The sequence below is a fragment of the Pleurodeles waltl genome, chromosome 1_2 (genome assembly GCF_031143425.1).
Source record: "Pleurodeles waltl isolate 20211129_DDA chromosome 1_2, aPleWal1.hap1.20221129, whole genome shotgun sequence".
NCBI lineage: Eukaryota > Metazoa > Chordata > Amphibia > Caudata > Salamandridae > Pleurodeles > Pleurodeles waltl.
The window spans coordinates 1,191,189,508-1,191,203,169 of NC_090437.1; the positions used below are offsets into that span (position 1 = coordinate 1,191,189,508).

General features: G+C 43.5%; 1 protein-coding gene across 1 annotated transcript in view; it reads right to left on the reverse strand.

Annotated features, from left to right (window-relative positions):
• Positions 1-758: 758 nt before the first annotated feature.
• HGFAC (HGF activator) overlaps positions 759-13,662 on the reverse strand; it is a 600,748-nt gene continuing 587,844 nt past the window's right edge. The window contains exon 14 of the mRNA XM_069203474.1: positions 759-1,259. Coding sequence (XP_069059575.1) covers positions 1,089-1,259 — 171 coding nt within the window. The 3' untranslated portion in view covers positions 759-1,088. The remainder of the gene's footprint in view (positions 1,260-13,662) is intronic.

Here is a 13,662-nt window from a genome sequence, read left to right on the forward strand (position 1 = left end):
GGCTGGCCTTTGTTCAGCCTGACAGACTCTTCATGAGGGGCAAAAGGTGGGAGGGCGTGGCCCCTCCGTCCTAAAGGACGGGCCGACACTGTTCGGTAGATATTCCAAGCACAGCAATAAAGGTGGACTCTTTTGCCACACACTTTTAAATTATGCAGTTAGGAACCAAGTAATCCTGTCAGTGTTTAGCACACCCAGGAATGCAATTAATGTAAACAAAGAAGCCATGCAGCCCCAAGCTCTTCGCGCGCCAGCTAGCAAAATAAAAAAAAGTACCTATGGAGTGAGTAGCCAGGAGAAGGACTGGTCAGTAGCCAATGGCAAGGGACTGAAAGGAGTACTTGGTCCCGATTCCACACAACGGCATAGATGGCAGGACAGCAAAGCAGGAAGTGAAATCAGATGACATGCTGGCCAATTTGAAGCACGTAAATTAGAGCGATGTTGGACTAAGCCAATGGTAAGTTTAGGTAAGTAAGAGGTGGGTTATAATCCCCCTTTAAGATTTTATCAACAAAAGATTTTGCAAGCACGGGCATGCAGGCGAAAACTAAAAATGCGGTATTTTAAGTGTACAGAATAGTTTTTTCGATGCGCACTGGCCACTTAAGGATTTAAGAGCATGGCATTATTGAAGAATTATTTTCCACCAATGCTATATTGGAAGGAATTTGAACCATAATTGAACAATTCATTTCTGGTAGAAGTGGGATAAACTTATGAACACTAAAGATCTAAAAAAAGAGAAGAGCATATGAAACCAGGCAGGATTTTTATAAATTTGTCACTTGCTTTGACACATCCACCAACAGTGAATAAAGCAGTAGACATGACATTTAATACACACACTGAGTAGGAGAAATGCACAATTGATCTGACTTTATTTAAACATGCCTGTTCATTTTGTAAAATAAACACAACAGGCTTCATTAAATATTTTTGCACTTGGTCACAGATAAAACTACTTAAAAATGACTGTCTTCATATAGCCAGAGAAGGTGGTATGTATTGTACAGAACACGTACATTTTAAGCTAACTAATGCAAAGAGTTCTTCGAAATTTCTCATCATCCTCTCCCTGGGCATTGCTAGTTGTGTGTTGGTTTTTTGGTATTGGTTTTAGAGTGAATCCAGTCCACAAAGTTAGACACTTTGGTGTAAACGCCAGGCTTTAGGCCACATCCATCTCCCCAGCTGATGATTCCATACAGGTATGACACCTTTCCAGTCTGACAGGCCAGCGGTCCTCCCGAGTCTCCCTATGTGAGGAGGAAAGAAAGCTGTTTACTATAAGCAGAAAACACTAATATAACATGCTAAAGGCTCATATACAACACATATTCTTGATGACTGTAAAAGACCATCATCTCTCCTGCTCTTGTTTCCAACACCAGAGTCACTCTTTCTTTCTAATGATGAGCTTAGTCCTCATTGTCGGTGCTGCAGCCCTAGTCCTTGGATCTACAACTCCATTCTGTGCAATTGTTTTAATTAGTCTATGGTTGTCTCCACCAGATCTTCTTGAATGGATGATTGGTACTTGCCTCTTTGCTCCATGAAGATCCTTCTTCGTTATCCCTACCTGAGTACACAAATGATATGCATGTTCTGTGAGTCCTACTGGGTGCATTGGGGCACTCCGCTCTCCACTGAATCCCATTGGATATGCCACCATATAACCCTTTTCAATTGGGTGCATCTCATTTTGAATCCCAGGAGTATATTTTTTTAGCTATCATCAAGCCATCACTACACTGAAATAAGTGCAGTTCTGTTTTCCAAAGTCCCTAATAACTTGTGTTGTATCTGGCGTTGCATATGTGAGTGTATTTTCTACATTCTAAGTTCTCTTGTAGGAGTTCCTAATAGGAGAGCTGGAGAGAAAGCTGTCATTGGAGATTGGAGTCCTTATCTTGGAATAATATTCATCTTATTCTTGCAACATTTGAAATCTGGACCTTCATTTTGAATAAGCAGGCATTATGGGAAGTGTTGCAAAAGTGACCTTAGTCCTACAATTAATAAAATGACTAATGAAAAAAACAAAGATAAATCAATGACGTAAGCACAGTTAATGAACCATTCTTTTGCAAATTTTAGATTCCATTAATGGGGTCAGTTAAGATGGTGGTCATCCTATTGATAAGGTACTAATAAATGACATTGGCATAGAAATCATGATGGATTCTGGTGCTCATTTGGCTCCATCACAAATGACTAGGCATTAGGCTGGAACTCAATGAAAATCCTCAAGTTTAAGTTCACTGTGTCATCTTATCAGTTCCCGATAGACCTGGTAACAGAGTGTCCCTCTGCTTTCTTTCTGGAAACATTGGATGTTTGAAGAATTAAATGCATGATATAAGGCTTAAAGTGAATACTATCACTTTTGTTCTGTAGGGCAAGGAATATTCTTTATGGTATTAGGGAAACTGTTAAAAAAATAATTAGATAGGCTATGTACTGAAAGTGTCATTTGAGCAAGTTGAGGCAACAGAGTGATTGGCTCCCATAGTTGTGGCCTGCAAGCCCAATAATGCTGTTAGGCTTTGCATTGACTTGAACGAGCTTAATAAGAGGGTGGTTGAAGACAAATTCCCTCTCCCAAATATAACTGAAATGGTTGGGGCTCTTGCTCTCTTGATGATTCACTCCATTAGATCTCACCTCGGCTTATCATCAGGTCAGACTCAATGACCGATCCAAGGATTTCACTTCATTTATCATACTTTTTGGTACTTCTAGATTTATTTGCATGCCCTTTGGTCTTTGTTCTGCTGCCTCAGTGTTTCAAAGACTAATGACAAGAATGTTGGATAAACATGGAAGGAGCCCTGTATTTGACTGACATTCTAATACTTAGATGAGATCTGGAATAACATTTAGGAAGAGTCAAGAAGTGCTTAGCATTTTAGCTGAGAACGGTGCTACACAAATGGTCAAGAAATTCAAGCATGCCGAGGATGAGATAGATAACTTGGAGCATGCCATTTCTGTCAAGGATGTTAAACCAGAGGAATGGCATGCAAGAATTATTGAGAACAGAAAGAAAGGAAGATATACAAACATTCTTAAGAATGGCAGAGTTTTATTCTCGTTTTGTGCAAACTTTGCCAGGAGAACTTGTGCTTCGCAAGGACTTTTGAAAAAAGTTGTTGATTTTGAATGAAATGAACAATGTGAAGAGGAGTTTGTGGGTGAGAAAGTAAGTATGAAGAGGGCTCAAAATGTGAGCAGTTTTGTCCTGAGACTTTTATGTTCAGTTTCTGCTGACGCTAGTGATAAAGGTACTGTGGTGGTTTTGAAACAATTTCAAGGAGAAAATGAAGAGACTATGGTGGTCATTATAACCCTCGCGGTCTTCTGACCGCCAGGGTAAAGTAGCGGTAGCATCGCCAACAGGATCGTGGTGCATACCGCCACATTATGACCATGGAGGGTTTGCCGCTGGCAACCCACCACAACACCACTCATACCACTATGGCGATATGAACCGCTGGACTGGAGATCTTGATCTCTGATCTGGCGGCCCCCAGGGTGCCGCGGGCAGTATTGTGACCCGGTCTACCACCATGTTTTCCACGACTGTAGCCCCGCCATGAAAATCATGGCAGTAGGGCTACCGGTAAAAGGGAATTCCTTCCCTGTCACCGGTAGGTGGATCCCTCACCCCCCCCCCAGCAAGCACCTGACCCCCCCAAACGCCCATACAAACTCAACCCTGCCACCCCCACTCCATACAGTAACCACCCACCCCCACTCCATAAATTAACCCCCACCCCCATTCTATACACTAACCCCTCACCCCCTCATATGGTCACACAGACACGCACACACACACAACACCCATTCATGTAGCCCCACACAACTGCCCCCACCCCCCTCAACCATACACGCATTCACTCATTCATCCCTACACGCATTCATACACACATCAATACAGACATCCAAACGTACTCAGGCACGCATACGCACTCACACATTCATTCACATACTCAGTCATGCACATACAACACCCCCCACACAACACCCCTCTCCCCCGTCAGTCGATCACCTTACCTGGTGGTCATGGTGGTTGTCCGCGAGGGAACGGGGTCCATGGCGCTTGCTCCGCCACCAGCGCCGGCAACAGAACACCGCCACGCCTCTTACTAAGTCGTAATAGGCGTGGCGGTGTTGTGTTGACGTGGCGGTGCCAGCGGGCAACCTCCACTGCACCACCAACCGCCAGTATGGCTGCTGGCGGCTCTCCAACCAATTTATGGAGGAGAGCCGCCAGCAGTCAAAATATGGTGGTCTGAAGACCACAATCACTAGTGGTCTTGTCAATCAATCAATCAATCAATCACAGATATTTATAGAGCGCACTACATACCCGTTAGGGTTCCAAGTCGCTGGGGGGGGCGGGAGGACTGCTACTGCTCGAAGAGCCAGGTCTTGAGTAGTCTTCTGAAGGTGAGTAGGTCTTTGGTCTGTCAGAGGTAGGTAGGGAGCATGTTCCAGGTCTTGGCGGCGAGGTAGGTGAAGGATCTGCCGCCGGAGGAGTTTCGTTGGATGCGGGGGACGTTGGCGAGGGCAAGGCTCGCGGAACGCAGTTGGCGGGTCGGAGTGTAGAAGTTGAGTCTGTCGTTGAGGTAGGAGGGGCCGGCGTTGTGAAGTGTCTTGTGTGCGTGGGTGAGGAGCTAGCGGAACTTGGCTAGCGGAACTTCGGCGGTCTACACTGTAGAATGCAGAAGTCATAATGACCACCTATAACTTTTGCCCCTTGAGCACAGAGAGGGTCAGAATCCTCATATTCTATTATTGAAAAAGACTGGGCCATAAAAAATATGAAAAGGTTATATGGGGGCAAAGGTTTGATGTGTTTTCTGATCACAAACCTATGCATGAAATGTTTGAAAACAAAGGAGTGGATTCTGAATCTAGTCGTATTTGTAAGTGGAGCGTGTCATTGCAGGATTTTCAGTTTAATGTAAAGTATGTTTCTGGAGTCTCAAATAAGGCAGCAGACTGCCTCCCAAGGTTTGTGACAGAGGATTATGGTACTAATATTGTTGAGGATTGGTGGGTGGAGGAATATATCAACATATGTAAGGGCACTGAAGAGTGCATTTCGATTGTCTGAGTGGTTGAATGAGCTGAGTAAGGACAGTGTAGTAGTAAAATGATTATTTTGGGAACTAGCCCATAAATCACAACATGCAAAAAGCCAATAAACACACATAAATACATTTAACAATTAGGTTGCACTACAAATATATCAATCAAAATTATGTATGAGATAATACATAATACAATTCATAGAATTTCGGTATTAAAACAGTGTACATAAAATTGATTTTATATCATTCCAGATTGGCGTGCGCCGTACCAAAATGTATCTCAAAAAACATTAAAATAAACAAATTAAGATAACATTTAGATGAGCAGCAATTAATTCAAGAAAATTTATAACAGGATACCCAGAGATTTCCTGATGCGCCAAACTGCATGTAGATAGCTACCAAGACTAAGAACTATAGGAGGGCTACAGTCTGTCCGGAAAATTCAGTACACTGCTTTAAAGTTTCTCAGGCCCATACCAATGCAAGTTGGCTTAATCCAGGACAGTCTTGGTTTTGCATATGCCGTCACAAAAATAGTAAATATTCAGCATCTTCAATTACATAATTACACAGTGCACAGTTTAGACATTTGGTTCCTACATGCAACTAAATTTATTAACTAGCAGCGTGCCCAACCTCATTTTTATAAGAAAAGTGCAGGCTAACGATGATAATGTGCATCCATATACGATCCCAACGATGATGCCGATTTAATAGATAGAAACTCAACCACCAACCCTCCTGATTTGGCACTACAATGATATGAATCCGTCCTACTACTGTATTTCAAAATGCCTCTCTAACTGCTACTTTGGTGTTACTTTGTATCTGGAAGGGGTACTCCAATACATGCCCAATCCTAGATCATTAAGGTGGAATTTAATGTGTGAAAACCATGTGATAAGATTGCATTTCCCTATATTCAGTACTTCTTCCTAGGCAAGCCTATAGGTGGACAGTTCTGGAGCTGACCACAGTCTTACCTAAAAGAGGAGGGTTTTTAAAATAGCTAGGTCACCAATCCTTTTGAGGAATGATTGGGATACTTTTAGGAAGACTGAATAAGGATCACTTAAAGCTGTTTTCTTTAGATGTCAGGCCACCTACATTTCCTACCCACCACATTTCTGCATGATTGAGGGCTGGGGCCTTCACCTTTGCCCTGTATACCTCGATGACAAGAGAAACATATTTTAGGGTGGTGGGTTTATACCTCTTGATAACTGCAGATGCACTATGGAGAAAGGACATTTTTGATTTTAGTAGTTGAAACTTCCAGTTGACTAATGTATTTATCCTGACTCCTAGATAATCAAAATTATCTACCAATTGCAGTTTGATCCTCCTCAACTGGAACCCATGTGTGTAATCTGTGGTGTTTAAACACCACAATCTTTGTCTTGGAGGTGTTCACGTCCAGGCCTCGGGTATCACAGAATTTGGCAAACATGTTAAGCAGATTTTCAACCTAGCCGGGGTTCGGTATAGCAGCAGGGTATCATCTGCGAATAGCAATACAGAAACAGGAGAGCCCCAGATCTAGGTGAATCATGTACACAGGTGTTTAGGAAATTGACATTGTTTATATAAAGCGAGAACAAAGTTGGAGCCAGCATGCAACCCTGACGCACTCTGTGTTCTATGAGCACCCCTCCAGCCCACCACATTACTTGGGCAAAGTTCTTTTTGTGAAGTCCTAAGAGGACATTTAAAAAAACAGAATTAACCCCCATTTGAGCCAAGGGCCGAAAACAGTTGTTGGCTGGGGACAAGGTCAAATGCAGCCCTCAGGCCCACCATATTTACAAGGTCGCGGTAAGCCACTTTTTGTGGCTTAACACTGCCTTATTAATATGGGCCCGGGGTGCAGTTTTCTGCGGCAGAGGGGCCTGCAATGGGTGTTGCTGTGGGTGTTCTACTGCAACATCCATTGCTTTTGACACTGCCACAGATTTACAAGGAGATGTAAATCTGAGGCAGCGCCAAAAACTAATGCCATCCCAGGGATGGAGTTAGTGTGGCGCAACGCGGAGAAATACTGTTATTTCTCCTCGTTTTTGCTTTTTCAATGTGTGCTGCATTCCACAGCGCACATAGGAAGAGCAAAACCCCATTAATGACTGTTTATTTGCAGGAAGGTGTCTCGGCCTGCACATAAGCAATCATTAAATAATGATGATTTGCTACTCCTATGTGTGCTGCTTAATGCTTAATGCAGCACACATAGAAGAAGAAAATCGCCATTATTGATTGCTTATGTGCAGGAAGGAACACCTTCCTGCACATAAACAATCATTCCCTGCAATGCAGGCACCCTTGCACTATGCGTTGGCACTAGTCAGCTAAATTGTGCACCAGCGCTAAGGGAAACACAGGGGTGACCCGTATATTTGTAAATACGGCCTATCCCTACATTTATGAAGTGATGCAGGGCAGTGCTGTAAATTTGCACTGTGCCACTTTCTTGTAAATATGCTCCTTTGTATTCCCAAGTCAAATGATTCAGTCAAAAGAATTGGTCTATGGTGCTCACTCTAGTGCAAAAGCCTGTTTGAAAAGGAGGAAGAATCTTTGCTTCTTCTATCCACTCTAATAGACTGTCGAGAACTTGGCGACAGAACACCTTTTGAAGGTTGTTGATGAGACTAATGAGTCTGCAACTGCTGGGAATTAACCTTTCTCCTTTTTGGAACAATGGGATTATCTGGACACCGAGCAAGAGTTCGGTATACTCGCGCCTGCTATAATCCTATTTGAAAATGTATTTATATATGGTCCACATGCAGCGGGGTCGGAGCAAAAAAGATCTCCTGGAACCTTATCTGGACCTGGCACCTTTCTGGGTTGAAGGGACTGAATAACCCTGAGCATATAATTCAGGGAGAATATTATGAGATTTTGGCCTACAACTCTTCTTGTGCCCTGAGCAGCCCGTGCAGTCCGCGCAACATGGAATGCCCCAGGGCCGATCGGTGCATATATTTTGTGAAATGATCCACCCACTGTTGGGGCTGCACAGCAAATTCGATGGGACTAGAATTTTTTAAGCCACTGTGTGCAAAGATATGCCAAAAATAATTTTGATCTTCGCTTTTAAAGACCTCAGCTAGGGCCAACCAGCTGGAATAAATCCACCTCTGTATAGAAGAGGAAGTGAATAATGTATATTTAAGATGGGAAACTCATTTTCTGATTTAATCATGATCCCCCTGTTTCATAGCCCTAATTAAATTCCCTTTGGCCTTTCAAAACTCACTTAAGTACCATTGTGAAAGCTGATAAACTGGTCTCTTTCTACAGTTCATCTCGTTAGTGCACAACAAGTGTAAAGCCTTGAACAGGTCATTATGCAAGTCAAATAGTGGAAGCTCTCCCAGTGGATAGTTTGCAAATGGATCTAAAATACTATTAAATTTAGTGTACATTTGCAATAGGGTAACAGGTTTAAGACGGACTTTAGACCATTTTAGACTTTCTGTTATTTGCTAAAGTTAACACCATCTATGACTGCAAACCCAAATCAGTAAAAATCATAAACAGATTATCCTTCAATGTTAACTTGAGGATGTTATGATAGCTGTCTGTCCTAGACAAAATTCTGAAGTCTGGCATAAGATGCCAGAGATTGATTTGCACAACAACATAATAAATTCTACTCTGACTGCTTCCTCTTTCAAATGTCGGGGCTAAGGATCTTTCAGATTTGAATCTGCCATTACAGGCTTTCAAACCACGAGTCATAATGATGGACAATAGCTGCAGCGCAGATGCCAACCAAGTATGAAGGTTTTGGCCTCCAGCTTCCAAATACCCCTAGCTTCATCTTCCATTTCGATAAGTAGCAAACCCATCCAAAGGCTAAAATGTGGTATAAAGATATCCGGTAATCAAAAAAGAAGCTCTACCTGTACTCTCAGTAAGATTGTAGGCAAGCAGTTTAAGTGTGGGAGATTCTTTATTTGTGCATACGGTGTGGTTATAAATATTGTAGACATTGCCCCCACTAAAAGACAAGCCTAAAATGTCTTTACTATTAATCTTTATTCTCTTTAGTCATATTGTTTACCCATATCAATAATCCACCAGAGCGACTGTCCATTTTGAATGGAACTGCTTTAATACTAAAATCTGTTTATCCCTGTCTCTTCTCATTGCAACACTGGTCATGGGGAGTAATAATACTATCAGGTCTTGTATTTCCCCTAGGGTCTCCTCCCCCCCGATTTCATTTGACATGAGCAACAATGCTGTCATACCTCACAGCACCCAGTCAGGCGACCTTTAAGTTCTCTGTAACAAACATTTGTCTCAGAAAGTTCAGATACCCTTTGGTTCAATAACTGCACTTTTGACTTCATATCGTCAAGTTCGCTCCTCAATTTAGCCATAAGTGAACCAGTGTCCTCCAGGGTTATTATCGTAGAAACTACGTTGAAAGCAGTAGGTGGGGATTTTTCACTTATCGGGCTAGGGAGCGGAGGATAGTTGTTGGGCCACGGTATACTTGTTATGATACATGATCTGGTATTAATTTTTTCCCCATTAAAGATTGATCTTTTGCAGTAGTTGCCTGATCGTTAACTGAACAATGGGTCATTATGCTGTCTGGGGCTGTGGGATCCAAAATGGTGGCTAATTTGTGGATTTTTTAACTTCAACAAGGCTAGGTTGGGGTGATACGGATTTTTAAAATATCTTTTTTATACTTTTTGCTTGTGTTATATTTTGTTAGCTAACTTCACTGATCGTACTGATTTTATTATTTATAGGCGTCATCGCGCCTATCAGCTCACTTGGCCCGTGTACAGTGGCCAGTCAGCTGTAGTTGCGGTGGGGTAAACATCCTTTTGCGGGGCTCCCCCTTTCCCCCCTTTTTTCCCCCCTTTCTCCCCACTTACCTGGTAGTGGGCTGGTGCATACACGCTGCCTTGGCTGCATGATAGGGTGCGGCCATTTTTTTCACTTCAGGATCATCGGCACACTCGACGGCCACCATTTTTTAGGGTCAGCGGTCTAGCTGGTAAAGATCCCAGTCTAGACCCTGATAAAAAGTGCAATTCTGCGGTCGCGCATCGGACTTCAACAAGGCTAGGTTGGTGTGATACGGATTTTTAAAATATCTTTTTATACTTTTTGCTTGTGTTATATTTTGTTAGCTAACTTCACTGATCGTACTGATTTTATTATTTATAGGCGTCATCGTGCCTATCAGCTCACTTGGCCCATGTTCAGTGGCCACTCAGCTGTAGTTGTGGTGGGATAAACATACTTTTGGGGGTTCCCACCCTTCCCCCACTCTTTCTCCCCCCTTTCTCCCCACTTACTTGGTAGTGGGCTGGTGCATACATGCTGCCTTGGCTGCCGGATAGGGTGCGGCTGCCATTTTTACTTCAAAGTCATTGGCACACTCGACTGCTGCCATTTTTTAGAGTCAGCAGTCTAGCTGGTAAAGATCTCAGTCTAGACCCAAATAAAAAGTGCGATGCCACGGTCACGCCGCTGGCGTGCCTAAGGCAAGCCCGTCTGCACCCGTACGCGCCAGAACAGGTCCAGGGGCCATTCCCCCTGGCCCGGTCAAGGCTATGGGCCCTGCTTATTCCTCTGAGGCCATATGGAATCTTAGACCATTTACACCCGAAGCTTGCCTGGTTTGCCCTGATTTGAGGAAACGTACGTGGTCATGCCCTGCTTGTCAGTAGGCCCCTCAACTCAAAGGATCACCTGCTTCTTCTGAGGCTAACTCTTATACGACTCTTTTGTTGGCAAACTGTTGATTGTTGTCAGCTCATAAACTAGACATCGATCTTCTGCTAAGTGATGCTTCTCCTACAGCCTTGTTCCTTATGGAGACATGGCTGCACGAAGGGTCTTGGCCTGACATATCTTTGGCATTACCCCAGGATATCTAATAGCAAGGATGGATAGAACTACCTCAAAAGGGCGAGGAGTTGCCATCATTTATAAAGAAGATTTTAAGCTTATCTTTCGCCCCCTTCAGTTAACAGAATGTGAAAGTATGTTCTTTTCTTTGACTCTTAATCCTCATTTTACTTTCTCAGGAGTCCTGCTTTACCGCCTCCCGGGACCACCAAATAACTTCTTAAGTTCCCTCTCCAATCAACTTGCTGATTTAATATGTAATAGACCCAGTGTTACTATACTAGGTGATTTCAACATCCAAGTAGATAATCAAGAACAGGCAGTGGCCAGACGTCTTCTGGCTGACATGGAAGCCCTTGTTCTGGGGCAATTGATTAAAGGCCCTACTCATGATAAGGGGCATACCATCGACCTAGGTTTTAGCAATTTAGCAGCTCTATCCTCTAGGACTCCCTTTCCACTGGTATGGTCAGATCACTTCCTAATCCCACTAAAGCTAGCTATATCCACCGTAAGGGGTCCCTCCCAGCCTATAGTTCAGTCTTGCAGACAATGTCATAATCTCAATACAGGTGAATGGATCAGGATGTTGGAAAGCCGTAAATCTATCCTTCTCAAGGAGAATGAGACAGAAACTGATCCATTCAATGATTGGATCACCGACTGTCTAGACACCCTACTCCTCCTCAGGACTAAAACCGGGAGGTGTCGGAGAGTTTCCGCCCAGTGGTTTACCCCACATTTGTTACTTCTTAAAAGAAATTGTAGAGGTCTTGAAAGAAAGTGGAGGAAATCTCTAGACCCGGTAGCAAGGGATGAATATAGGAAGTCAATCAGATTTCACGCAGAAATAAGATCAGCACAAAGCGCACACTATTCTAGCAGAATTGAACAGGCCTCTGGCTCCCCTAAAGAGGTCTTTCAGGTGCTCAAAGAAATTCTTCACTCTCCCTTAGATGGGGACTCAATTGAAGCCTCAGAAGAACACAGTAACAATCTACCCAGGTTCTTTCAACAAATAATTAGTGTCATTTACTCCAATCAGTCGCAGAGTAAGGCCAAGCTGGAAGTTCAGGCTAAACATCATCAAAATGGTATAGCTACCATTTCACACTTCACCCCTCTCTCTCAGGACTAGGTTGTTTCTCTCCTTACCTCACTGAAGTCAGGGTCCCCTCTTGATCCAGCTCCCCCTTTTGTTCTAGCTCTTGGGGCTCCTGTTATTGTTCCTGTTCTGACTGAGCTGTTGAACTCCTCACTGTCCAGAGGCACTGTCCGTGGACAGTGGAAACATGCCATAGTTAAGCCCCTGTTGAAGAAATCTAACCTGGATGCCACAGAGCTCAAAAACTATAGGCCCATATCATTACTTCCTGCCATGTCTATAATACTGGATAAATACATCAACTCCCAATTATCTATGTTTTTGGAAGATAATAATATCCTCCATCGGACTCAGATGGGGTTTAGGCCCCTCCACAGCACCGAATCAGCACTAATAGCTGTCATGGAAGAGGCGAGAAAGCAGGTGGATCAGGGCCACATGACGGCTGTTATACTTCTCGACTTGAGTGCTGCTTTCGATACAGTAGATCATAATTTGCTTGTCCAAAGGATGAAGGAGATTGGAATCGAGGGCCCAGCACTCAGTTGGCTTACCTCGTTTCGTGAGTACAGAACATTCCAGGTTCTTGATCGATCTTACTTTTCCGATAGGTTCAACTGGAGCTTTGGGGTACCACAGGGCTCTTCGCTTAGCCCTACACTATTTAATATATATATGGACTCCCTGGCGGAGCTGGTGGAGTCTTTTGGACTTTCACTTGTCTCCTATGCAGACGATACCCAGTCAGTGGTCTCACTTTCCACGAATGGAGGATCAGAGGGATCTTCACTGTCCTCATGCCTACAGGCAATATCAGGATGGATTGCAAATAGTATGCTCCAACTAAATGGGGATAAAACAGAAATAATGGTTTTAAGCCACCACACGGATCCAGGTAATAATCCCCTGCTCTTTAGCCCTCTGGGGGATTTGTCTCCCCCCCAAGAAGTACATTAAAAGTTTAGGAATCTGGTTAAATCCCTATCTTACTTTGGAACATCATGCCAAGAAAATCTCTGCGGCGTGCTTTGGTTCACTAAGGAAGGTGTTTGTAATACTCCCACCAGTTGCGAAAAGGCTCATTGTTCAGGCAATTATCATGTCACGACTCGACTACGGCAATGGTCTGTTTCTTGGCTCTCCCAAATATGTGACTAGGAAATTACAGGTGGTTCAGAATGCCGCGGCACGCCTCCTACTAGACATCTCAAGTCATAGGCAAAGCCGGCCCTTGCCTCTCTTCACTGGCTCCCAGTGGAACAGCGTATAAAATTCAAAACCCTATGCGTCATTCACAGATCATTATATAATAGAGGACCTCCTTTGTTAAAGACCTTGGCTACCTTTTACAAGCCCGCCAGAGACCTTAGGTCTGCATCACCAGCATTGGCTATACTACCCAAAAAAAAGCCAGATGGGGCGGTGCTACGATGGCATATCTGGGGGCTAAACTGTGGAATTCCCTTCCCCTCAGTATCTGTTTAACTAGCCATGAACTTAATTTTTGAAAGGCACTCAAAACCTGGCTTTTTTTTAGATCTAGCCATCCCCTCCTTATAGCTCTTGTTGTTG